Source organism: Loxodonta africana, chromosome 9 (genome assembly GCF_030014295.1).
Source record: "Loxodonta africana isolate mLoxAfr1 chromosome 9, mLoxAfr1.hap2, whole genome shotgun sequence".
Classification (NCBI taxonomy): Eukaryota; Metazoa; Chordata; class Mammalia; order Proboscidea; family Elephantidae; genus Loxodonta; species Loxodonta africana.
In genome coordinates, this window is record NC_087350.1 from 54,660,926 (window position 1) to 54,686,868 (window position 25,943).

At 44.9% G+C, this 25,943-nt stretch overlaps 1 protein-coding gene across 4 annotated transcripts in view; it reads left to right on the forward strand.

Moving 5' to 3' along the window:
- The window catches only part of TTLL11 (tubulin tyrosine ligase like 11), a 302,560-nt gene that overhangs the window by 259,711 nt on the left and 16,906 nt on the right, over nt 1-25,943 (forward strand). For 3 of the 4 annotated variants that reach the window (XM_003407494.4, XM_064291493.1, XM_064291494.1), the window contains 2 exons: nt 1,550-1,801; nt 12,226-12,332. In XM_003407494.4, the coding sequence (XP_003407542.3) occupies nt 1,550-1,801; nt 12,226-12,332 (359 nt within the window). Of the gene's footprint in view, nt 1-1,549; nt 1,802-7,515; nt 11,502-12,225; nt 12,333-25,943 lie in introns of those variants that run through there. The other variant, XM_023544971.2, reaches the window with a different exon arrangement.

Genomic DNA, 25,943 nt, shown 5'->3' on the forward strand with positions numbered 1-25,943 from the left:
TTAAGGTAGTCTCTTAACCAATCACTTTGCCACAAGGGCTCCTTTGGGCTAGTAGGCAAGTGCAATCCGTTTGCGTGCCCAGGGACCTTAGGGGATACTAAGGAGGTAGAACTGGCTGTGGAGGCAAAAGGAGAGAAGAGTTAGCCTTTATGCTGATTTTTCCTGCTTGGGTAACTGGCAGAAGGTGGTGACATTCAAGGACATGGGGAATGCAGATTTGGGGTAAGGATCATTTCAGTCTGAGGTGCCTATGAGCCATCCTGAAGGTTATAAATAGTTGGTAGTTAGATATGCAAGTTTGGAAGTGAGAATGATCTGAGCTAGAGATGGATATTTGGGAATTATTTGCTGCTAATTTTCTTAAATATTAGGATAATTACAGAATAAAATACCCAGACTGAGGACTCACAACACTATGATCATTTTTTTTGTACGAGTTCCAAATAACAAAACAGTTAAGCCAGAAAATGTAATTGTTCCTATTCCTAGAATTGGGTAACTGATGTATCTTTGCAAATTGTTCATTGAACTGTGCTATGGCTTCTTGCCAGCCCTCAATGAGATTTTTGTATTTCTTAATTATTCAATTACTACTCATAAGTAGGAGTTTGAAATCAAATCCAGACTGCTCCATAATAGAATATTCTCTCGAATCAGGAGCACAGTAAAGGAAGTTTTCCATGTTGGGAAACACTGCAGAAAGTAGAATGAAGAAAGTGTAAGTTTCCAGTTCTGACTCTGCCACTGGCTTCGAGACCTGGCTTTGTCATGTACTAGCTGTGTGACGTTGAGCAAGTCACTTTACTTCTCTAAGATCAGTTTTCAGATGTGTAAAATAAAAGTAGTAAATGGACCCAGGGGCAGATTATCCAATGGGCAAGAGAAGCATAGTGCTTACCTGGTTTACCAGATTATCGGTAGTAAACAAGTTCACATTTTTTCACTACATCAAAGATTCTGCTTCTAGCTATGGCTGATATCCATCTCTCTCCCAACCCCACAACACCTTTCTACAGAATCAAAGCTTCTTTTCAAATTTTCAGTCCCTGACAGGGAGGGATTACCCAGTAAGCAAGGTAAACACAGGTTTATTTGTGCTTACTGCTCTGTACTGACCAATTTCAGTGGGTTTCACCACATGAAACCCATGTGAAACTGGTCACTACAGAGTAGTAAGTAAGCACAAGTAAGCCCATGCTTACCTTACTTACTGGATAATCCACCCTTGACTGGACCCAATCCCAGCAAATCTGAAGTGAACGAGACCATGCCAGGAAAAGTGCTGTGTATGTGGGAAAGGGAAACTCTGGTGGCATAATGGTTAAGAGCCACAGCTGCTAATCAAAAGGTCTGCAGTTTGAATCCACCAGGCGCTCCTTGGAAGCCGTATGGGGCAGTTCTATTCTGTCCTATAGGGTTGCTGTGAGTTGGAATCCACTCCATGGCAGTGGGTTTGGTTGGTAGTTTTTTTTTTTTTTTTGGTATTTGGGAAAGCATTCTCCACAGTTTGGTTATATTGTTTTGTCCTGTTTTTCCCTATGTGCTTCAGGTCTCAGCAGTTTGAAAAACCACTAGCTGGAAAGGAAGATACTTCAGAGAGTGACATGGCCACTGCCCCAGATGGCAGTACAAATTCTGAAGCCCACCTGCCTTCCATTTGCCTCAAGCAAGTGTTCCCCAAATATGCAAAGCATTTCAACTACCTGCGCCTGGTGGACAGGATGGCAAATTTGTTTATCCGGTTCCTGGGAATCAAGGGGACAATGAAATTGGGGCCAACAGGCTTTCGTACCTTTATAAGGTCAGTGAGTCAAGCACCCTCGGACTTTGGCTTTGGGCCAGGTGGAGTCTCGTTCCACATCTAGCTGGTATGATCCCTCTGACTGCTCTTGGGAGAATCTGGCTGTTGGGTCAGTGCCTTGTTTGAGGTTAGATTGGCCCAGTGGTTGGCAACAGACCGGGCACATTGTTGAGTGAATTAATGAATGTTATGAATGCGACAGGGAGTTCCCGAGTGGCACAAACAGTTAAGCACTCAGCTACTAGCCAAAAGGTTGGCAATTCAAACCCACCAAGAGTCGCCTCAGAAGACAGTACTAGAGATCTGCTTCCAGAAGGGTGCAGCCTTGAAAACCCGATGGGGCAGTTCTACTCTGTGCACACTGGGTCAGTGTGAGTCAGATAACAACAACAACAATGGGTGTGACAGCATTTATAACCTTAAGTTTGCGGTTAGAAAAATATTTGCATGCTATCTTCAGTTAAAACCAAATCAAACACAGTGCCGTGGAGTCATTCCGACTCATAGCAACCCTATAGGACAGAGTAGAACTGCCCCATAGAGTTTCCAAGGAGTGCCTGGCAGATTTGAACTGCCGACCTCTTGGTTAGCAGCTGTAGCACTTAGCCACTATGCCACCAGGGTTTCCAATCTTGAGTTAGGTCCTTAAAATACATATAAATAATTGTCCTGTGGAGTCAGACAGACCTTATGCTTCTTAAACTGGGGAGTGTGTTCTCCCAGTGGTACATGACTGGGGGCTGAGTGTTCGTGAAGCCACAGTAGGAACACAAGACACATCTTTCCAAAGTGTCAGTTTCAGCAGAGAAAAGTTAAATAATTCAGCTGATAAATAATTTAAGACATTTGTTCTAATATAAAAATAACATGGTTATATTGTGGAGTATAACACAAAATTTGCATGAATTTTAAAGATAGAACATGAGCTAACAAAGAAATTATATTTTTGCTGCAGCCTACAAAGTAAGCCACTGCCACTTGGTCTTTTGAGATTACTCATTAACTTGCCTCTACCCTCTGTGGCATTTCTGGGGCAATACAGGAGCACTTACTGTGTAGCCCTTGGGCAATTTAATTACTGTCTCTGAACCTCAATGACTTCATCCTGTACAATAGGGATGAGGCTGCCTAAACACTAGATAAGGAGCCCTAGTGGTGCAGTGGTTAAGCACTCAGCTGCTAACTGAAAGATTGGCAATTTGGCCCACCCAGCTGCTCCACGGGAAAAAGACCTGGCAATCTGTTCCCATAAAGATCACAGCCTGGGAAACCTTATGGGGCAGCTCCACTCTGTCATGTGGGGTCGCTATGAGTCTAAATTGATTCAATGGCACCTAACAATAACAAACACCCTAGACTGTGTGTGTAACTAAGGTTGGCTGAGATTGCATGGGTACATCTGGCATGTGGTAAGTGCCTAATAAATGTTGGTTTCTTCTTCCATGAAATAATAGATCTATAAAGGGTCTTGCACAGAGTCTGGCACAAAGTAGGTTTCTATAAATATATGCCAAGCAAATGACTCTAAATCCCTAGAGCAAATGTGAATTGCCCAGATCAGGGAAGTTAGTTAATTGCAGCATATGTACTTCGAAAGGGGTATCTACCGGAACTCAGTGTTGCTGTTTTTTTCATCATTGGTTTTAATATTTCTACCTTCCACCTCTAAGTCACACTCTTCACAGTTTTATTCACTAAAGCGAATAATTAGAAATCTCAAATAGGAAACCATTTTGTCATGCACTTTTCTCTAAATAAGTTTTATAAATCCTAACTCTAAGCCAAAAAAACCAAACCATTTGCCTTCGAGTCTATTTGGTCCTGCTAGGATGGTAAACAAAAATATCGACAGGGATTTCAGCCATTTCAGTAAGCCTGAAGTAGTGTTTACACAATGCTTTTGAGAAGGGCTTTGTGCTTGTTTTAGGGAAAAAGAAAAGCCCAGTGGAAAGAGCACAGCCTTGGGTACAGACAGGTTGGTTTCAGCACTAAGCGTAATATTTAACAGTTGTGTGGCTTTGGGCAAATTCATTATCTTCTCTGAGTCTCAGTTTCCTTATCTGTAAAGTGGGAATAATCTCTCCTGCCTTGCAGGGTTGCTATAAGCTTAGGATGTAATATATACATAAAGCACCTGGCCCAGTGCCTAGTTCATAGGAGCCACTTGTTAAATGGGAGTCTTGTGGTTATTATTTCTGTTAGAGGTGAAAAGGCAGTGTGAATTTTCAATAAAGTAAAAGGACACATATTATAATTTGTCCTGAGAATACTACCTAACATGACACCCTCTGACTCATTTAGGAATTGCATTTGACTTGTAGTGATAGACACTCATTTCTAAGTAGCTTAAATAGTGAGGTTCATTTTCTCTTATGTAATGAGAAGTTTGGCAACAGGGGCTCTAGAGCTGGTTAATGACCCCACAGTGTGATCAAGAACCCCGCTTTCAGTCTTTCTCCTCATCCAACTTTAGCAAGTGCTTCCAGGTGCAGGGTTGCCTTATGGTAACAAAATGGCTGCCAGAAATCCAACCATCAGCACTGAGTTCCAGGCAAGAAGAAGGAAGAAGCGAGAAAGAGCAAAAGCTCCCTGCTAGATGAGTTAAACTCCTTTTAAAAAGTTTTCCTGGAGGCTGTATCCAATGACTTCCACTTCCATCTTATTGGCCACCTGTATCTGTATGGGCAGCTGGGAAAAAGACTTTTTCTAACTGCATGTTGCTGTCCCAATACAGTGAAGAAGAGGAGAATGGATATTGGGTAGGCGGTCTCTGCCACTTTGTGATTCTTGGGCCTTGGAACATAGGGAAAAAGCCTAGTGACAGGGGCCCCTGGGCATGAGGGCACTTGGAAAAGTGTGGAAACCCAGTAGAAAAAACTGGAGTGCCTCTCTCCATTACAACATGTCTAGGGACCCAGACCATCTAGAGAAAAATCAGGAGCTTTCTAGTTCACCCCAGCATCTGCACCACTGCACAGAGAAATCAACTGGAGACCAGAGAGAATGAAGGTATGGCTTGGCTTTGTGTGAACAACATCTTTGGGTGCTGCAGGGACCATGACCCTGTGAGATTTGTCCATCTCTGTCTCAACTTCATGTTGTAAGGGAAGCGTCTGGTTCAACCTATCAATTCTCCCTGAGCGCCTACTCTGTGGTAGTCACAGAACATTCAGAGATAAATAATGGAACCATGCCTGCCTCAAGGAATTTTGTCTAACAGACAGCAGATAGTGAACCAATCACTCAATGCAATCATTCGGCAGAGTCACAGCACAGTGGCCTAAGGTCTCCCTGGTGGGGGTGTGCTCAGAGTAGGGGTTGCTTAGTCTGCCTGGTGGAATCAGGACAGGGCCCTGAGAGGAGGCAGGGCTTGGACTGGTTTAAATGGGAGTTTGCCCGGCAGCAAAGGGAGGGACACACAGTCCAGGCAGGGGGAAGTGCCTGAGAACAGATCTTGTGCAGCCTGTGTTCAGAAATCAGGCAACGGTTGTAATCCAAGCTAAATTTGTGGTAGAAACTGAAATGCTTCCTTTTTACTCCTAATAAACTTCTACCAAAACATAGGATTCGGGGAGATTTGGAAAAATAGAGTAATGCACAAATCACAATCCAGTTGCCTACAGGGTCCAGGCAAGTTCCGTCTTGCTGGCTAAGAGATGGGAGGTGGGGGCTGCAGCAACCTGGGGCACATGTGCCCTACCTAAAGGGAGGACTGCTGCTGGCCTGAGTATCACCAGATCTTTGGATTTTTCAAGAGAATTTAGAAATACTGATTTTTATGTAAAATCTCCATCTATGTATATAAATATTGACAACTCAAAAAATAGTTTTTAAACATTTGTGTGAGTTCAATCAAAGCATGACGGCGAGCTCCAGTATGAGAGGAAGGAGGTATGTGTTAAGAGGACTGCTGACTTTATATACAACCTTGAAGAGAAAACAGAATTGAGAATGGTTCTAGCAAAGTAGATGACTAAAATGTAGTCCAACTGGAACAGAGCGATGTCAGAAATATAGTGACAAATCTGTCTGTCTGTGATAGGCTTTATGATTTTTCCATTCCTTTGTTCTCTATAATTAAGGGCATTTGCATGAAAAACTGATTTGAGGGGTGTTAGAGACTATTAGGTCCTGCAGCCATCATTCCCGATCTGTGACCGAGTACCGTTTGCGGGAGTGAGCATGAATCTGAGACTGGAGAACGATGTCTTCAGGTAGGAATAGGCAAGCAGAGCAGATGAACTCAGACAGTAAGCCTTCCTCCCTCCCCACTCACCCTGCAAATGTCTTTAGTAATTAAGGATGCAGGAAGAAACAGAGAAAATATTGCACAGCTATTATAGATTTTTCCTTTTAAAATGTACCTAGAGATCCCAACAGCAACTTAATTGTAAAAGATGATATTCTCTGCTTTTAGATTTATCTGAGTATGTTCAGTCTTGCTGGCTAAATTTAACAGCAAGCGCTTTCTCTTGCTAGCAACAATCCTCCCTTTCCCTTCCACTTTGGTTTAAATTTTGCTTCGTTATGAATTAATAATATTTATGCCATATGTTAAATCGAACCAAGTGCCCTTCTCTGGAGCGCTACACAAGAGACATATTCGCTGGCTAGATAGACACTCCTTTCAGAGCTCCCACGCACACAGCAGAAGTTGAACTTGGCTTTCATCTGTACTACCCACTCTTTCTCTCCGAGTTCCTTGAAGAGAACTGGAGGGAAGAAAATAATAAACATTCTGATTGCATTTATTTTCAGTGTCCATATCTCATAATGTGCTGCATAGATCAGCAGTTTTAGGAATGAATTATGCTAATGCCAGTCTGGCCATATTCTATTTTCCTTTTCCACCAAGAAGTGAGAAATAATGAACTGTCGTTCTCTTGTCTAGACTTAACTCTCTATCTAACCAGCTTTTTGTGTCATTTCCTCAGGAGGCACACAAGAGTAGCACGTAGTACCATGAATTAAGTGCCTCTTTTTTCTTCCTGCCTTCCGTTTTTTTTCCTTAATAATTGCTGGGGTGTGGAGGTTTCTCTTCCCTGAGAAATAGAAGTTATCTGATTGATTCTTCAGCTTGACAGCTTTCTTTGAGGGAAATGCATTTTTATTTTCCTTCCATTGGATTATTAATTTGGGGCATCCAGTGTAATTCATTAGGACAATTTTTTTCAAATGTAAACAGCAGAATTTGACATTGGTTTGCATATGTGATATTTTCCATTACCATAGCCCGGGATTGAACTGAGTTTATTTCTAGGAACTAGAGGCAGCTTCTATGCACCTTGAGCTTTGGCTTCATGTGGGCGATCCCACTGTGAGATCCCTGCTTGTGCCCTTTGTGACTTCTGATTGCTGGTTTCCTTTTAAATTGGAGAATTTTTTTCTCTTTCTCTCTTTTCCCCTTTGGATCATTTTTCTCGTGAGGAGATATTAATATGCTTCATAACGGGTAGCTGTGGGGGGCTCTATTTTCTGAGAGGAACATGGGGTGGTGGGATGTTCTGGAACAGAAGTGCAAGGCGCCTTGCTCCCCCTCTGTCATTGCCTCCTCAATGACTTTAAAAATCTCCCCTTTTGGATATCTACGTCAATTGGCACAACATAGTTCATAAAGACAATGTTCTGCATCCTACTTTGATGAGTAGTGTCTGGGGTCTTAAAAGCTTGTGAGCGACCATCTAAGATACAACTATTGGTCTCTTCCCGTCCAGAGCAAAGGAGACTCAAGGGAGGAGGACTAATGGACCACATAAGCCCACAGCCAACAGGACCCTGAGACAAGAGGAACTAGAACAGCTACCACTACCAACCAGTGTGACTGGAATTACAACAGAGGGTCCTAGACAAAGCGGGAGAAAAATATAGAACAAAAAATCAAATTCACAAAAAAGATCAGACTTGCTGATCTGACAGAGACTGAAGAACCCCCACGACTATGACCCTAAGACACCCTTCTGACCTGGAGCTAAAACCATTCCCAGAGACCACCTCCCAGCCAAAGAATGGACAAACCTATAAGACAAAGAGTAACACCCGAGAAGAATGTACTCCTTAGAACAATTTACTATACAAGATCAAAAGGGCACTATCTGCCCAAAAGCAAAGATGAGAAGCCAGGAAGGGGTAGAAAATCAGGACTAAAGGAAATGGGGAACTCAGGGTGGAAATGGGAAGAGTGCTAATACATTGTGGGGAATGAAACAAAGGTCTTCAAATACTTTATGTATAAACTATCAAATGGGAAACTGATTTGCTCTGTAAACTTTCACCTAATGCAGCAAAAAAAAAAAAACCTCCCCTTTCTGTGATGGATCTCTTTCCAGCAATACTGTGACATGCTATGCTTGAGATATCAATGTCGTTTAAAAACATACCTTTTAAACTGGAGTTGTTTTTCTCTCCCCTACATGTTTACGTATGGTTTTTTGGTTTTTGTTTCTTTTAACAAATAATGCTCATTTGTTAGCTTTCAACTTATAGACGCCTCTCCAGGAAAAAATAAGCTTCTTTTCTCCACAGAGAGGAATGAACACAAAAGAAATTCTATAAATAGGATTTTATGGAGTGGGCTAAGTTGCTTTCTAAATTTCCCATGAGATGTCAGTAGTTCTTAAGAGGAAATGGGGGTGGTAATTTTAAATCTTTCTACACTTGGGCTCCTAATGAACTTGAATGATTTTATTCTCTCCTATCGTGGGCCCATATTCCCTTGGAGAGCATTTCTTCTAGGTTACTTTACATGGAGAAAGGGTGGGAGCTGTCGTTTGCCACTTCTCCCTATGTGCCAGGCACTGAGCTAGTCCTTAAATAGCCTTGTGTGGTAAGTGGCTTTATTCTTATTGTACAAATAAGGAAATGTAGATGCAGAGAGGTGCAGTGGCTTGCTCAAGGTCACAAAGCAAAGTCAAGATTAATTCTCACGTGCATTTGACTCCAAAACTTTTTTTTTTTTTCATGTACATTTCTAGACTATTCATTCTTGGGAACATTCCCGGCTTCTCATGTTACCGTATTTCTTGGACTTTTGGTTCAGCGAAGAATTTGTCTTTGATTCTTTAGTCATTTGAAGAACTGCATCCCAGAGTATAAGGGGAAACTACTGTCAATATTTATGAGCTACAAGGATTCCCATTTTTATCCCAGATGCTGAGACCGCTTAACACCTATTGAGAGTGGTACTCAAGACCAGTTCAGCTTGGCATCCCTCACTGGGCCCAGAATACTGCCTATGCATGGTGGGCACAAGATAAATTCTGTAAGGAGTGGATGGATGGATGGACGGATGGACGGACAGACGGATGGGATGGATGGGATGGATGGATGGATGATTCATTCCAAAATCATTCCCCGTTTGAGTTGACTGAGAATGTATGGTGGCCACAAGGATAAATCTGGGAGAACCTGTCTCCATGCAACCCTGGTCCCCTACCCCATCCCCAGCCTAGTATTCAAAGCTTCCTAACAGGTGCTCTAGAGGTTCCAGCCTTACTGGTCCCTGGTCTGAGCCTTTGTGCCTTGAATCCTGGATTCTTCCTGCAGCCCTAGGCTGAGCTGCCTCCCACTTCTCCCCAAAGCTCCTAAACCCACTACTCAGAGGAGAACTGGATGGGAATCCCAGGTGTGTGGTCTTGGCAAGTCATGTCCCTTCTCTTGAGCCTCGACTTACCCTTCATTAAAATGGGGCTAAGAATACTCCCTCTTAGAGTAGTTATAAAGATTCAAAGAGCTAGTGGGCAGGAAAGGGCCTGGCATACAGATGGTGCCCAAGAAATGCTTACAGAATTGAAATTCTTTTGAAGCATTTCCTGTCTACTGCAGTCAGCATGGATGCTTCCTTCCCCTGCCCCGGTAGCAGATGTTGCAATCAACTGTATTTGCAGGCATCGTTAGGGAGGATGAGTTATCTCGGAAAAGGGATAAATGGAGAATTCTCTTTGGTAAATTATGGCTCCTGTAAAGGTTTGACATTTCTATTTTCTACCTGTCAGGAAAAAAAAAACTATATACCAGTGGTCAGTTAGATTCCCTTTTTATACTCCATTAACCCCCCAGAGCAAGCCAGACAGAGTTCCTGTTCAGTGTAGGAGCAGGCAGCCCAGAGGACACTTATACAATAATTAGAGAAAATCTGTAGCCATTCCTAATGAAGCTTTGAAAATTAGCAGTGCAGTTCATCAGAATACATTGGAAGAGACTGGCACGTCATCCCCAGTAGAACCCAATAGAGATAGCCATCTTGGTGACAGGTGATGTGAAAAGCTCCACGTCCGCTGACATGTTGTTACTTGGGCTCAATAACTGTGTGCTGATGTGCTTTGAAGTCTGCCACGGTGACTTGTGATTGAAATACGGTGCAGGAGTCCAGGAAGAAGCAGGATGTGAATTGATGGCCTAGGAAATGTGGGAGGGAAGATGGAAGGCAGGAGGGAATGAGAGAGCAAGCCAGGGCACTAACAGATGAGGAGCCCCAGCCTCATCCTGGCCCCAGGTGAAGCACATGCATCACTCCCAGTGTTAGGGGTATGTATGGGTTTGGAGAGGAGCCTCTGGAATGCCCAGATCCTGCTGGCCAATCGACTCCTTGCATGTGAGTTTCCTAAGGGAGTTATTCACACAAGGGATGATGTCAAATGAGAAATCAAAGTACCACTTTATCATTAGCTGGGGCAACGGATGTGGACACACTGAAAAAGTTGAAAGCAGCCATTGGGTGTAGTTCAGCCAAACCGAAAGCTGGCCCAGAAGTCTAGCTTTCAGGATTCCAGGACAAATCCAGCCACTTTGGGACTCACCTCTCAGCATGATCCTGTTCAGGAGAGTGTTGCTCTGGACACCTGGACAAACCAAGAGCTGCCTCCTGGCTAGCAAAAAGCCCAAGCCCTTGTACCCAGACATTCTGACTAGTGATCTTCTTTCCCCAGAATGGACAGGGTCACTCACCAAAATGTCGGCCTCAGGTAGCCTCTCGGCCCACGATGGTTCCTTCTCTGGAAGAAGGAAAGGAAAAGGGAGCTAACAATCACGTGCGTACTACATGCCAGCTCCATGCTGTGTCTTTGGCATGCGCTCCGTCATCTAATGTTTACAACCACTGTGTGGGTGAGTATTAGTATCTTCATTTTAGAAACCAGGAAGAACAGGCACAGGTTTAATTGTCCACAGTCACACATCTAGAAAGGAGCAGAGCCAGTATTTAAAAACTGGTCTTTCTGTGTCCAAACTCATGCTCTTTTCGGTATACCAGACTGCCTCCCTACATTTCTAGACCAAAAGCAAAAGGGGGAAGAAAGATGATTCTAAACATGCCTCTGTGACTTGGACAGGGAGCACATTGCTGACATTGGACTGACAATCTGATTACTTTGGACTCCTGCATGGAAGCAAGCACTACCGGAAGCTCAGAGGCCCATCCCCGCCCTCCTCATGTCATTTCCCAGGTGTGCTCCTAAAGTCAGAAATGAGCACCAAGGCCTCCCCAACCTTGCAGCTTCGGCCCACACTAGAGGGCACGGGCCCCGCCTGTGCTGTTATGTTCTGTAAATCTTGGGCTTAATGTGGCCAATTTGGGGCCTATGTAAAAATCTTCAGGTGACACATTGAAAGATGGGAAAAATGCAAAGGCCTCGAGCGTCCTGGAAGTAGATTTGGCCCCAGGGACTCATCTGGTGAGCATTTCTAGTGGATACTCTGCCCTGGACAGAGTAATGGCTTCAGCCTGTCCTGGTGGTGTCATCTGAGAGAAACCGTCAGCCGCCTGGATGCTGGCAGGAGAACAGGGTGCTGCAGCCCAACTTTTCCTCCTTCTCCCAGAGACATCAATATGGAGATGAAGACATATGTACAGGGCGTATTTTTTAAATGTGGAGTTCTCATTTCCCTGTTGGAGCAGGCAAGGACCTAAACTGAGATGTGTAAGGAGAGGCTGACACACAGCAACTATAATAAAGACTATCTGGTTTGTGGGCAAGGAAACTGAGGCTGGGAAAGCTGAAAAAGCTTAACCAGGGCCACACAACTTCAAAGTGGCAAAGCCAGGATTCAACTCAAGACTTGCTGATCTAAAGTCCTTGCTCTTTCCAGTCCAGACCCCTTATTAACTAAATGGCTGAATGTACCGGAACCCACATGATCCACCCTCACCTTTACATTTTCAGCCTTCTCTCCTACCATTCCCTAGTTCCAGCTGTGGGAAGAAAAGGGCATTCCAGGCAGAGAACACAGCTCAAGCAAATGGTCTTGATCCTCTAGGTCATAAGGGACCAGTAAAGTGCTCTGTTCGAAGAATCCACCTCTGGGTGGACGTGTTTTCTGACCTTTTTCCTCACAGAGGGTGTTTTTCTTAAAAAGTAGTAATGGAGGAAGGCCCGAATGGGGCGGGCTCCAGTCCAGCAGTAACACGCCTCCCTTCCCGTCTTTGGCAGGAACTGCAAGCTCAGCAGCAGCAGCCTGTCCATGGCTGCAGTGGACATTCTCTACATTGACATCACAAGGAGATGGAACTCCATGACCCTGGACCAGCGGGATTCAGGTACCTGGCGACTTACCTCTGCCATGTCCTTGTGGGAGCCCAGACAGGGGTGGGTGGTATCTTTCCTGTTATTTCTTATTAAGGATCATGATGTGGGCAGAAGGAAGATTATCTTATCAACTCTAGACACCTCTCCAGGAATTGATCTGAACTTGAATTCTGGGGCACTGTCTCCTCCCACCAATGCAAACATTGATTGAGCCTATGCTCTTTGCCAGGCCCTGGATGGACTGGAGAGAACAGCATTTGGTTCTTGCCCTGCAGGAGCTCAGTGTAGACTTGAGAGGCAGACAAGAAAGCTCTAGCATAGTGTGATGTGTGCCAGGATGGAGGGAAGCACATAGAGGCTGTAGGGGAATCAAAAAGGAGATGCTGCTAATTAAGGGGGAGGTGGGGTGGGTGCTGAGGAAGGCTTCTTAGAAAAGGGCTGGCTGTGCTGGCATTTGAAGGGTGAATGGGATAAGCAGATGAGCAGGGTGGGGCTATACATCTCTGGGATGGATGGATGGATGGATGGATGGCTGGATGGATGGATGGATGGATGGATGGATGGATGGATGGATGGATGGATGGATGGATGGATGGGAGAGTCTGAGCTTTCCTTTCCTCCATGGTACAGAGCCAAGGGATTCTCAGGACCCCCCAGTTACATTTAAGTCCTGACCAGAGGTATGGGTGTCATGTCAGGGGGCAATAGGTTTATGGGACTTACAAGAAAGAAGTCTTTGAAAAGCTATCGAACATGGGTTTTCATTCTCAAAAAACATGCATTCATTCATTCATGCAACAGTCATTCAATGGCAATGTGTTTGGTTTTTTGTTTTTTTCATACAAACCTTGATAGGATGAAATGAAGCAATGCCTAGAAAGCCTCAGAGAAGGTCTGCCTCAAAGGAAGTGTGCAGTGAATGGGAGCTGATACAATGGTTACCACGTTGCTCTCACTGCATCCATTTCTCAGCTGAGCAAATGTGTCCTGAGCACCTACTCAGCCAGGTCCTCTGAAGGTGCTGGGAACAGTCAGAAGATGTGCCTGCCTCAAAGGGAGGGGGTGTTGCCCAGCCTAGGCAGGGATGACTGTGAAAGTCTGCTGGGCTTAGGGCCCCCAAGTAGTTCAAATTGGCTGCAGCAAAAGAGAAGGGAGAAGGGGCAGGGATCTGGATGAAGGAGCTGTCAAGGCCTTGAATACCACACAAAAGAATTTGATCTTGATTATCTAGGCCATAAGTTGCCAGTGGAGGACTCTGTTCGAAGAATCCACCTCTCGGTGGATGTGTTTTTGACCTTTTTCCTCAAAGAGGGTGTTTTTTCTAAAAAGTACTAGCAACCATAACTGACACTTGTACAGCTCATCACAAAATTACCAGGTCCTTTCACGCATGTTCCCTCATTAAGTGTCCTGGGAGCCAGTGCAGTAGGTATTATGATTCTCATTTCATGGATGAGTGAACTGCAGCTCAGGTGATTGAGATCACACAGGAAATGAGGGGTGAGCCAGCACCCTGACACCTGTGCCCCCTCCACTCAACTGCCTCGCTTCAAAAGAGACACGCTGAGGAGGGGTACCTCAGGGAGCAGCTTGCTCCCGTGATTCGAGGGATAAGACATGAAATCAGAGGTTGGGCAATTCAGGTTTGAATTGACCAGTATAAACTTGAAAAGTGCTTTCACCTCCGAATCTCCGTTTTCTCATCTATAAAGTGGTACTAACAACACCTGCCCTCCAGGGTTGCCGTGGGGTCTCATGTGTCGGTGGATGTGAGCACCTTTGGAGCTCTCTGTGATAGTGCTTGCATTCATCTCACCAGTGGGCACCTTTTGGGGAGAACCCTGGGGGCAGGTCTGACAGTGGGGTGCTTCCCGCCCAGATCCTGCCCTCCTGGTGACTGAGGATGTCCCATGGGTGGGGTGTACCTGACAGCAGGGTGCTCCCCTGCCTCATCCAGCCCCCCCGCCCATGGTCTGCCTGGGCTACAGCTTCCCGACTAAGGGACTGCAACAGGCCCTTCCTGCAGGCACCGGTGCTCAGGCATTGTTGGGGATTGGCTTCATGTTTGGTAATGATGGCTGACAGTGGTTGGGCATTTCCTATGTGCCAACCACTCTGCTGGGCACTTTACATGTGCAGTCCTTACTAGAATCTACCTGCAAGGTAAGTATGATTATCTCCCCTGAATAGAGGAGAAAACCGAGGCACAGAGGCATGGCTAGTGGGTAAGGCGGTAACATGGCGCTGCCACTTATCACTTGTGGGTTGCTTTATCCTACTAACTGGTGTGGGGTAAGATGACCACCCAGCTCCTACCACTCCCCTTGCTTTAATTCAAAAGGGAAACTTGGGGAATACCAACACTCATTGAATCAACAAGGTGAGTGCTTCTATCACATCTCTGCAGTCGGCAGGCCGCTCCATTACAGCCTTCCCTGGTAACCAAGAGAGGCTTGAGATGGGGCGTCTTTCAGGAGAAGTAGGCAGCTTAATTATCATTTCGAGGACTGAGAGTGCTCCTGTGACAGTCGAGCTTCGGCACTTTTTGCTGACGCCTTCAGAAAGTGAAGAAGTGTTTGCTTTGTGAGATGAATGCAAGGAGTCACTGCGGGATCCCGTGGAGGGGGCCGGATGAGGGGGTGGGGTAGCAGTGGAATTATTAAATATTGAAATTGATCAGAAGTCGCAGCAGGAAGCTATTTATCATGTTTTATTGCTTCAGACTAGCATTACCATCTGGCCCATTGTTAATTCTGAGTAGCTTTTCATGTTTTGTTTGTGGCTTAAATTGCTCCCCGTAAGCAGAATCCACAGGGGCTGTCCACAATACAGGTTCGGGTGAGGTTTTGTGGGGTCTGCCAGTGTCACTTAGTTCTGCTGACCAAGCTAAGGAGAAGAGAAAAATGCTTATTTTTAGCTCATACTGACGAGCAGATCCTGGCTGGGCTCTTTGCCACATCTCAGCCCCCAAATATATGAAATAATAATCATTAGTACAAACTGCAACTTTGAGATTAACTCTTATGTGCATATACCACTGCTAATTCTCACACCAGGCTTCTGAGAGGGGTAATAGTATTCCATTTTACAGATGAGGAGCACCTTGAGTTCCGAGAGAAAAAGTGACTTGTCTAAAATCCCAGTCGGTGAGAAGCTAAGGTCAAGCTCAGACTCAAGGCTCCTGCCTCCTGGCCCAGGGCTCTATTCCCCATCCAGGGCACCACCAACCAGTGCTTGTTCATTTGAATAACAGGGAGGGTACAGGGCTCATGAAGCTGGAGTCAGAGGGAAAGGCTGGGAGGTGAAAACTCAACTCATGGAACCCAGGGCTGTTGGGAGGATGGAGCTGGAATAGGAGGTGGTACCTTGTCCAAGGGCCTGTCCTCCTTTTCTTGATCCTTGGATCTTACACTCCTGTTTCCATCTCTCCTGAAAGGAAATAACAAGGCCTGGGTGTTTAGGAAGTGGGGGCTAGTCATTAAAGCCAGAAAGGGGAAGCCAGTCTGTAACCAAGGTCTCAAGGACCACTGCAGTCTCGCAGGTGGGTTTCAAGCCGGGCCCAGTTCATACCTCCTGAGGAGGATGGTCAGAGACCACTGAGTCTCAAGGAGAGGGAGCATCTGAAACTAGCCACAATCTTAGGCCCTTTCAGGAAGCTATTGGATGACAAAAGAAGAAATCTGTAATTGGGTGGTGGTCCTTCCTTTTAACAAGTGTCAGCAGAAAGACCAGAGAGTCTGAGCTTTCCTTTCCTCCATGGTACAGAGCCAAGGGATTCTCAGGACCCCCCAGTTACATTTAAGTCCTGGCCAGAGGTATGGGTGCCATGTCAGGGGGCAATAGGTTTATGGGACTGACAAGAAAGAAGTCTTTGAAAAGCTATCGAACATGGGTTTTCATTCTCAAAAAACATGCATTCATTCATTCATGCAACAATCATGTAATGTACAATTTACCAGGTGCTGGGCCCAACTGGGATATAAATGTAAGTTATTGCAGATCCTACTCTCTTAATAAAAAAGAAGAGACCATCTACTGAACATTTACTATGTGGCAGAAAAAAAAAAGCTCATTGTGAATTATCTCATTTAATTATCACATTACCCTATGAAATGAGGGTTGTTATTCCCATTTGACAGACCAGAAACCTAAGGTTTAAAGAGGTGCCAAGTATTACAGTGGGGCCTTAGGATTTGACCCAAGATCAGTCTGAGTTAAGAGCCCACGCCCTTTCTGTTATGCCCAGTGTCTCTCAGTCATGCCAATGAATGTGATGCACAGTTCATATCTGCAATAGGGTATGACTGCTATGATGGGGGAAGCGCAGAGAACCGGGGCAGCAACAAAGGGGGGTTGGTGTAAGGGTTAAGAAGTGGAACACATCCAAAGCACTTTACATGGCATGGAGCCCAGAAAAGCATCCACTATGTGATCTGTATCCCTGAGCACCTAGTATATGGCCCAGAGCATGCAAAAGCATTTGCCCAACATGCAGTGAGTGAGTGGGGAGCGTACAAACATCAAAATAAAAAATGCCCTGCATCTCCAAAACAGGGTGTCTTAGTCTGGGTTCTCTAGAGGAGCAAAACCAGTGAAGCATATATAAATATATACAGAGATGAATTTACTTCAAGGAGATGGCTCACACAATTGTGAGGAAATGGCTCATGTAATTGTGGGGGCTGGCAAGTCCTAAATCCGTGGGTCAGATGATAGGCTGAAGACGTCTGCTGATTCACGAGGTTGCAGAGCCTGACAAACCCAAAATCTGCAGGTCAGGCGGCAGGCTGTAGGCTTCTGCTGGCTTATGGGGTTGCCGGGGTTGGCGAATCCAAAATCTGCAGGTCAGGTGGCAGGCCAGAGACTCCTGCAGGCTTACTGCCCAAGAACCAGAGTTTGGGCGACGAGAAGAGTACAGGGTTTGAGAAAGAGAGCAAGCTTTGCCAGAATATCCATTTATATACTAGAGGCAGGCCACACCCCCAAGAAAACTCTACTTGCAACAGATTGGCTGCTCACATCAGATCAGAAAATGGAAGGTGATTACATTGCCTGCCAAACCACTGAAAATCTTAGCCTAGCCAAGTTGACACATAACATTACCCATCACACAGAGTGTTCTGGGTGTGAGAACCATGGCTTACGGTAGAGATTGTCTCATTGACAGGATCTCCCTTTCCTCTCCTTAATGACTAGCATAAAATACCAGCTCAACTGGATAAAATCATCACCCCACACCCAGCCCCAGCAGATTCAAAGTGCTAATATACTGACGCCTTTCCTGAAGCCTGCCCAGACTGTCCTCCTGCGCTAATGAGACCTTAGTATCTACCAAAGGGGCTAATCAGATCCCTGATATTTGAGACCTTTACAAGCAAAGATAATCTACATGAGGAGACCTAGCTGTTGAAATGGAAAAGAAACGTGCAACCCAAAAGACAGAGTAGACTGCCTCATAGGGTTTCCAAGGAATGGCTGGTGGACTCGAACTGCCAACCTTTTGATTAGCAGCTGTCTTAGTCATCTGGTGCTGTTATAACAGAAATACCACAAGTGGATGGCTTTAACAAAGAGAAATTTATTTTCTCACAGTAGTAGGTTAGTAGGTTACAAGTCCAAATTCAGGGCGTCAGCTCCAGGGGAAGGTTTTCTCTCTCTGTCGGCTCTGGAGGAAGGTCCTTGTCCTCAGTCTTCCCCTGGTCAAGAAGCTTCTGAGATGCTAAAGGACGTACTCTGCTCCTGGTGCTGCTTTCTTGGTGATATGAGGTCCCCAACTCTCTTCTTGCTTCCCTTTCCTTTTATCTCTTGGGAGATAAAAGGTGGTGCAGGTCATACCCCAGGGAAACTCCCTTCACCTTGAATCAGGGAGGTGACCTGAGTGAGGGTGATGTTACAATCCCACCCTAATCCTTTTAACATAAAATTACAGTCACAAAATGGAGGACAACCACACAATACTGGGAAGCATGGCCTAACCAAGTGATACGCACATTTTGGGGGGGGACATAATTCAATCCATGACAGCAGCCGAGCTCTTAACCACTGCACCACCAGGGCTCCTTAAAAAGATTAGCGAATAGAAAACCCAAAACTTGTGAGAAAAAAGCCTGCACATTGTGAAATCGGAATCTAATACTTTTAAATAGGCTTATTTTTTTGGTTGTTTTGGTTTTTTATTGGCCCTCAGGTACATGCAATTGGATTAATCATAATTCTTCATTCATAAAACACTTTCATCATAGTCCACGCATAGCCTGCTTTTATTTAGCTTTGAATTGGTTATTTTTAATAATGGACTAAACGTCCACAAACTCACCACCCAAATCCAAAGCTAAGGCCTTGACAACAATCCGGTTCTAACACGTGGTTCTCCTCCAATCCCCACCGCTCCTCCACCTCGCTCCACCCAGGGAACCCTCATCTCGCACCCCGTGCTCACGAGTTCCTAAAAATAGGCTGGTCTCTGTCTCTGTTAGAAAGCCAGTGACTATTTAGGAGCTTGATGGAATTTAGGAATATGCAATGTAACGTTCTCCAGCATGCCAATGTAATTGTCACTTTTTGTTTAAGAAAAAAATTTAAGTGATGAATTTTAGTTTCCAACTGTAGAATTTCCAGAAGAACACAGAAATCGAAGTGAGAGCGTTATCAGCAAAACTGGGGTGAAGTAGCCCTCCCATTGCCTGAAATGAAATGAAGAAAATGAATGGTCAGAGAAGATGCCGTTATTTCATGTAAACTGCACTCCTGAGCTCCGTCTTATCATCATTGAGCCTTTGCTCTCAACTCTTTCCAGAGTGGAATTTCAGTTCTCCATGATTAGAGATGAGGACAGCACCAAGATTAGGCAACAAAAGATGAAAATCACTGGTGTCAGCTATGCGAGAAAAACACTTCAGTTGCAAAGGGAATATTTTAGCCCACCACCTGGGCACCTTGTCCGTTCAACACAAGACCGACATCTGGGGGCTTCTGAACCTTGATTGCTTTGTTCGCTTTGCAGTCAGGTGTTTTTCAGTGTTTTAAGATGTAAGGTAAAGGCCACTCCCAGTAACCAGTGGAAACAAGCAAGAAGAAAAAGGAGTGGGTAATCTTCCCCAACCTCCTTCCCCATTCTTTGTTCACATACCTATGTGTGGATGCGCGCATGCGCACACAAACACACACACACACACAGACACCTTTGTTTGCAGAGGGAAATCTCACGGCATAGTTTAATGTTTGAGATATGCTGCCAACTCTTTGACCAAAATAACAAGCATCCTTTCCAGTGCTTATTGAACACCCAGGTTACATGTCCCCCTTCCTGGGACTGCCTTGGTTGGACTGGCGATCTTACCTGGTGTCTAATGTTCAGTAAACAAGAGAACCTCTCAATGGAATGACACAATGGACTCAAACATACCAACGATCATGAAGATGGCACAGGACTGGGCAATGTTTCCTTGTCTTATACATAACGTTGCCATGAGTCAGAGCTGACTAGACACTAACAACAAAGAGCAGGGGCTCTGGCATCAGACCAACCTGGATTCGAATCTGGACTGAATAACTTGCTAGATATATGACCTTCAACAAGTTACACAACTTCCTCTGAGCCTCACCATCATCATCATCTGTAAAGTGGAGGTAATAATAGTGCCCACCTCATACAAACCTTGTTACGTGCTAGGGATGCTAACCAAAAGGTCGGCAGTTTGAATTCACCAGCTGTTTTTCCTCGGTAACTCTGTGGGGCAGTTCTACTCTGTCCTATAGGGTCGCTATGAGTCAGAGTTGATTCAATGGCAATGTGTTTGTTTTTTTGGTTTTTTCATACAAACCTTGATAGGATGAAATGAAGCAATGCCTGGAAAGCCTCAGGGAAGGTCTGCCGCAAAGGAAGTATGCAGTGAATGGGAGCTGATATGGTGGTTACCACGTTGCTTTCACTGCACCCATTTCTCAGCTGAGCAAATGTGTCCTGAGCACCTACTCAGCCAGGTCCTCTGAAGGTGCTGGGAACAGTCAGAAGATGTGCCTGCCTCAAAGGGAGGTGATGGCAAGCTAGAGAGAGGGATAGGATGTGGTCTCAACTGAGAAGCACTCTGTTTCTTTGTGACAAAGGGCCAGGTCCTCCTCTCTTTTCCCTCCCAGACCCCCTTCCCAGCTGTTACTGTAAACAGCCTCTTGCCCAGATGCCCCACCTTCATTCCATTCTCCCAGTGGTCACCACGTTGTTGGATTGTTTGTTTGATATATCAGTTTCCTAAGGCTGTTGTAACAAGTTACCACAAACTGGGTGACTTAAAACAATAGAAATCTATTTTCTCACAGTCTGGAGGCTAGAAATCCAAAATCAAGGTGTTGGTAGGACCATGTTCCCTCCAAAGATGGATGGCTTGTAAACACATCACTCCAATCTCTGCCTTTGTCTTCACAGAGCCTTCTCTCTATGACTGTGTCCAAGTTTCCCTCCTTTTATACTACAATATGGCTTCATGTTAACTTGATTATATCTACAAAGACCCTATTTCCAAATAAGGCCACATTCATGAGTACTGGGGCTTATGATAAGAATGTGTCTTTTGGGAGGACACAATTCAACCCAGTACAGTTGGGAAAAGAAACTAACACATCTACCTCAAGGAAAGGGGCAGAGTGGTGAGCCTGGAGAAGACACCCTCAGAGCTTTGCAGCAGGAAATGCAGCACTCACAGGGAGCCACAGGCATGCTCCCTGACTCTCAGGGCCTCTGAAATTAGTATCTTTCTGCATCTGCCAGAGTCTCCATACCATCATTGTGTCTGTCCTCACTTTGGTGGTGCTAACTCCATTTGCCTGGGTGTGGCAGACTCCATCTCTCCTACTGTATGACCTTTCGACTCATAGCCAACTATCAACTGCCTGCAGTCGCTGATACCATGACTCCAACTCCTGGGCAAGAACATCTGAGTGATTGAGGGCCTCACAGACTGGGCCTTCCCCCTCTGCATCCACCAGTCCCAGTACTGGTCCCACACTACTAGCTCCAGTCAGAGTGGTCAGCCACTTTCAGAGTTCCTCCACCTCAAAGTGTTTGTTTCTGTTCCCTTGTTTACCACTGTCCAGGCCCTCTCCTCCAGGATCCTTCCTCTGCCCTCAAGCTGAGCCAAGTCCCCCTTCTCTTCTGTTCCAACAGCATCCAGTACTGCTCCTTGACAAAACTGATCACAGGCTAATTAAATACTTTAGAATTAGTATGTAACATATGCCCCTTAAGCTAGATTAGCCTCCATGAAGGCAGAACTTCTTCAGCCTCAGTGCCTAACACTGTGCCTGGCACACTGTAGGTGCTCCATAAACATACGTCGAGTGGATGAAGGAATAATACGCAGATGGACTCAGACCCTAACAGTTAGCTGATCCTGAGGGTGTCTGAGGCTTATTCTCAAGTCTCTCCCCAGATTTCCTCAGTTGACTTATATAAATCATCTCTGACTTTCCTATATTTTCGTAAGCTGGAATGCGCCCCAATTGAAATGTATTTGGTTAACGATGTATTGAAATATTTAAAAGTATTTTTACTTGGAATGTTTAGCAATGCCTCACTTATACATATACATGGATTGCACCCTCTTCTCTGAAATATGTGAGGCCTCGTATAACTAGGCAGGTTTCACGCAGTGCCTCGCGTGATATGTCTGGAACAAACGGTGTTCTTCAGCCTTGAAATTATCTTGAAGTCAGATGGGCCTCTCTGGATATGTGCCCTACACGCTTACTAAATAGTTGGTGTCAGAATTATTTTTAATAGAAGCAAGTGCGACAATAGAAATGCCAGCTTGCCCTCTCCCTTGCACAGACACTTATCTTTGGGCGGATGAAGTGCAGGCTGCGTTTTATGTAATGACTTTCCCCTTTGTCAGGAGACGTGCATTCACACTTACGGTCCGTTTGTCAGGTGAGTGCCTATTCGTCCTCATTCTCCCAGTCACCTCCAGGGTGAAGAGAACAGAATCTCTGCCCATTGTCTTGTTCCACCCCCACCCCCAAAAAGAAACAAAAGGGAAAAAGCGGGATTATTTTTTATTTTGGCTTCCCCTTTTCTTGTCCTTGTTACTTACCATCTTCATATCTTTTCGGAATGGCAGCAGCAGGGTTCTGCATTGTGGAAAAAGCATGGGCGGTGGAGTCAGACAGCTGGGGTTTCAATACCCTGCCACCTGCTGTCTGGGAGTCCTTATGGGAGGCATTTCACCTCTGGGAGCCTTTAACACGCACCTTGGATTGTTATAAGGATTTCGTATGTGAAGTTTGGATTTAGTAGTAGTGAAGTATGTGCCTGGCTCAAACAGTAGCTCTTTTGTTCACTACGATCATAGTTCCTTACGTTTGTATCTGCTTTATAGATTACAAAACAGTTTCAAACCCACTTGTTCACTAAATGCCACACTGCCAGTGAGCTTGGTCTTCTTTCAAAAACCTCATTTACAGAGGAGGAAACCAAGGCTTGGAGAGTAGAGACAGCTCAGTCAAGTAGTCAGTGACAGAGCAGGAATCGGGTCCTGAATCTGAGTCCAGTGCTGTCTCTTCCAGCTCCCTGATTCTTTCTTCAGCTGTGTCCAGCCTACTGACGAGCCCATCAAAGATATTTCTTCATTTCTGTAACAGTGCTTTTGATTTCTAGCATTTCCTTTTGATTCTGTCTTAGAGTTTCCCTCTCTCTACTTATGTTACCTATTTGTTCTTGAATATTGTCTACTTTTCCTGTTAGAGCCCTTAACATATTAACCATCATTATTTTAGGTTATCTGATAATTTCAAAATCTGTTATATGGGTCAGTTCTAATGTTTGCTTTGTCTCTTCAGACTCTATCGTTTTGTTTTCTTTCCTATTATCATGCCTTGTAATTTTGTTGTTGTTATTGTTGTTGAAAGCCAGACGAGATGTGTCTGGTAATAGGAACTAAGGTAATCAAATTTTAGCATAAGGCTCTATGTTAATTTGGCTAGGAGCTGGGCTGTACTTGATCCTTGCTGTAGCTGTAGGTGCTAGAGGCTTCTGTTTCCTCCAGTTTCCTTGTTGTTGTTTCCCTCCACGGTTGTCTTTGGGTTTCCCTAAGAACGCCTCCTTAAATAGAGTAGGTCTTGTGATGTCTCTCCGTAATCCATTGTTATTATACTGGAGCCTTGTAGGTATTGGTTAGGGGAAGTGTTCTATAAACTTATAATTAAATCTCAGTTTTTTAGAGGTCTTGAGTCCCTGCGCTGTGACTTTCAGAAGCATTTCTTAGCTTTTTTTTTTTTTTTTTCTGCCCTTACAGGAGTCAAGAAGGCTGGAAAGGCTTGTTGTCTAATTCCCCTTTCCCCAGGTCAGATAAGGCTCTGATAAAGTAGTTTTTCTTGAGGGCAGGCCTTTTTTGAGGAGAATACTCTGGACATATTTTAAAATGGTTACTTTTCCCTTCCCCCAGGCTTCAGAATTTTTCTCCAATCTTTACCATGAGAATCTGGTGGTACTACGGGTACTACCACAACAGTGCCCCTGAAGACTGCAACCCTAGGAATTTTTTTTTAACTCTCAAGCTAGTCTACACTCAGCATCCAGCAAGTCATCATTTATGTTTTAAGTGTCCCTACCAGTTAAACTGATCCGTCCTTGTGAGTCTCTGTATTCACCTGTCTCTCCTACTTTTGGGGTGACAGTTTACCCTGTGAACTCAATTCTCTGATAGATCTAAGAAAAATCATTAATTTTCAGTTTTTTCAGTTTTTTTCTTGTGAGGATGGACATGATGACTTCTAAATCTTTACATGTCAGAGCTGAAACCAAAGTCCTCTATAAACACTTTACACATTTCACACCAACTTTCTACTCCAGGTTACAGAGAAGAAAGATGAGATTCAGAGAGGTTAAGTAATTTGCCCAAGGTTACCCCGCTAGTGAGTGGTAGATCCAAAATTCTTCGTTGTTAGATAATAATGGTGTTTGAGAACCTGCACTAGTCATAAGCATACCAGAAGTGTTTACTATACAGGTATCTCAGAGATTTCTATGGAGTCCTTGGTCAAATCTGGGCATAATCATTTAATCCAGAGTGAAGTGAGAGCCTCATGAACTGTCTGACTAGTATTCTGCCACTAGTCAAGAAAATGTCCCAAGTAACAAAGACAGAGTTTCATTCAGGCCATGGTTCATCATCTCTCACAAGAGACCACCTTCAATATCCCTTCTTTGCACTCTTCAGTGTGTATTCATTTTACTATCACAGAATCATACATGGTGTTGAAACTAGAAGGGGCCTTAACACCAAAACCAAACCTGTTGCCGCGGAGTTGATTCCGACTCATAGCGACCCTTAGGACAGAGTAGAACTGCCCCATAGGGTTTCCAAAGGGCATCTGGTGGATTCGAACTGCCAACCTTTTTGGTTAGCAGCTGTAGCTCTTATCCACTATGCCACAAGGGTTTCCAGAAGGGGCCTTAGAGATCATCAGTTCCAATGTGCTTGTTTTACAGATGGGGGACTCTGAGACCCCAGCAAGTTATAGCAAGGAAGAACCACCTGCTGTCCATTGACTTTCTACCTCATACTCTGCTCTTTCTCCTAGATCTTAAGGAATTTAGACACATTTATTTTTGAGATAGCCAGTCTACAAGTATATAATGAAACCTGAAACCTATACTCTGACCCATCCTTTGCCCCATGGGGCACTCGGCTTCTCAACAGAAGACTTGACCCCATAAGTCTTTCCTGAGGTCCAGATAGAGCAATTTTGCCTCACCAGGGGACACTTGGCCATGTTTGGAGACATTTTTGGTTGTCACAACTGGGGGAGGGGAGATGCTACTGGCATCTAATGGATAAAGGCCAAGGATGCTGCTAAACATCCTACAGTGCACAGGACAGTCCCCTACAATAATAAATTATCTAGCCCAAAATATCAACAGTGCCAAGATTGAGGAACCCTGAGATAGAGTGTGTCCATTCAGGACCTCCACAATAGCCTCGTGTATACTTATAACAGTTAAGCTTTCCTGTTCAGCTTCCCTAAAAATCAGCAATTCCCCTTGCCCCGTCATGGCCATATAATGCAGCTGCCAACCTACTCAGGGCCAGGGGTAGTGTCCAGGGCCTGGGAGTCCACAGGTGGTCCTCTGGGGAAAGGGTGCACACCTGATCTGCTCAGTGAGAACTGACATGACCGAGGTGTTTTCTTCTTGGTAGCAAGTGGGTGTTTCTGCCCACACTTTCCCCACTGATCACGTCTGTGAGGGAGGAGGAAGCCTTATGTAAGAGCAGCCTCATACAACCTTCTGTCATTTTGGCACCACAGGGCCTGGGAAACCCCCTCCATTCCGAAGTATCATGCGGAATAGGCCCTGAAGAACCTGTTTGTTTCCTGCTGGATAAAACCTGAGCTTTTTAGCCTTTGAGATTGGCTCTGCCAGCCTCACCTCCATCCTTTACAAACTCACCTACTTCAGCCCAGGCCCATCTTCTCCCACACACCATATACACCACCTGAAACACGCTGCCCTGAGCCGTGCCATCATCTCTGTGCTTTTGCTCCTGTTTTTCTCCCTTTCAGTAATGCCCTTCCCTGCTTTGGCTGCCTGGACAATGCCCACATGTAAGATTCTCCTTTGTGAAGTTTCC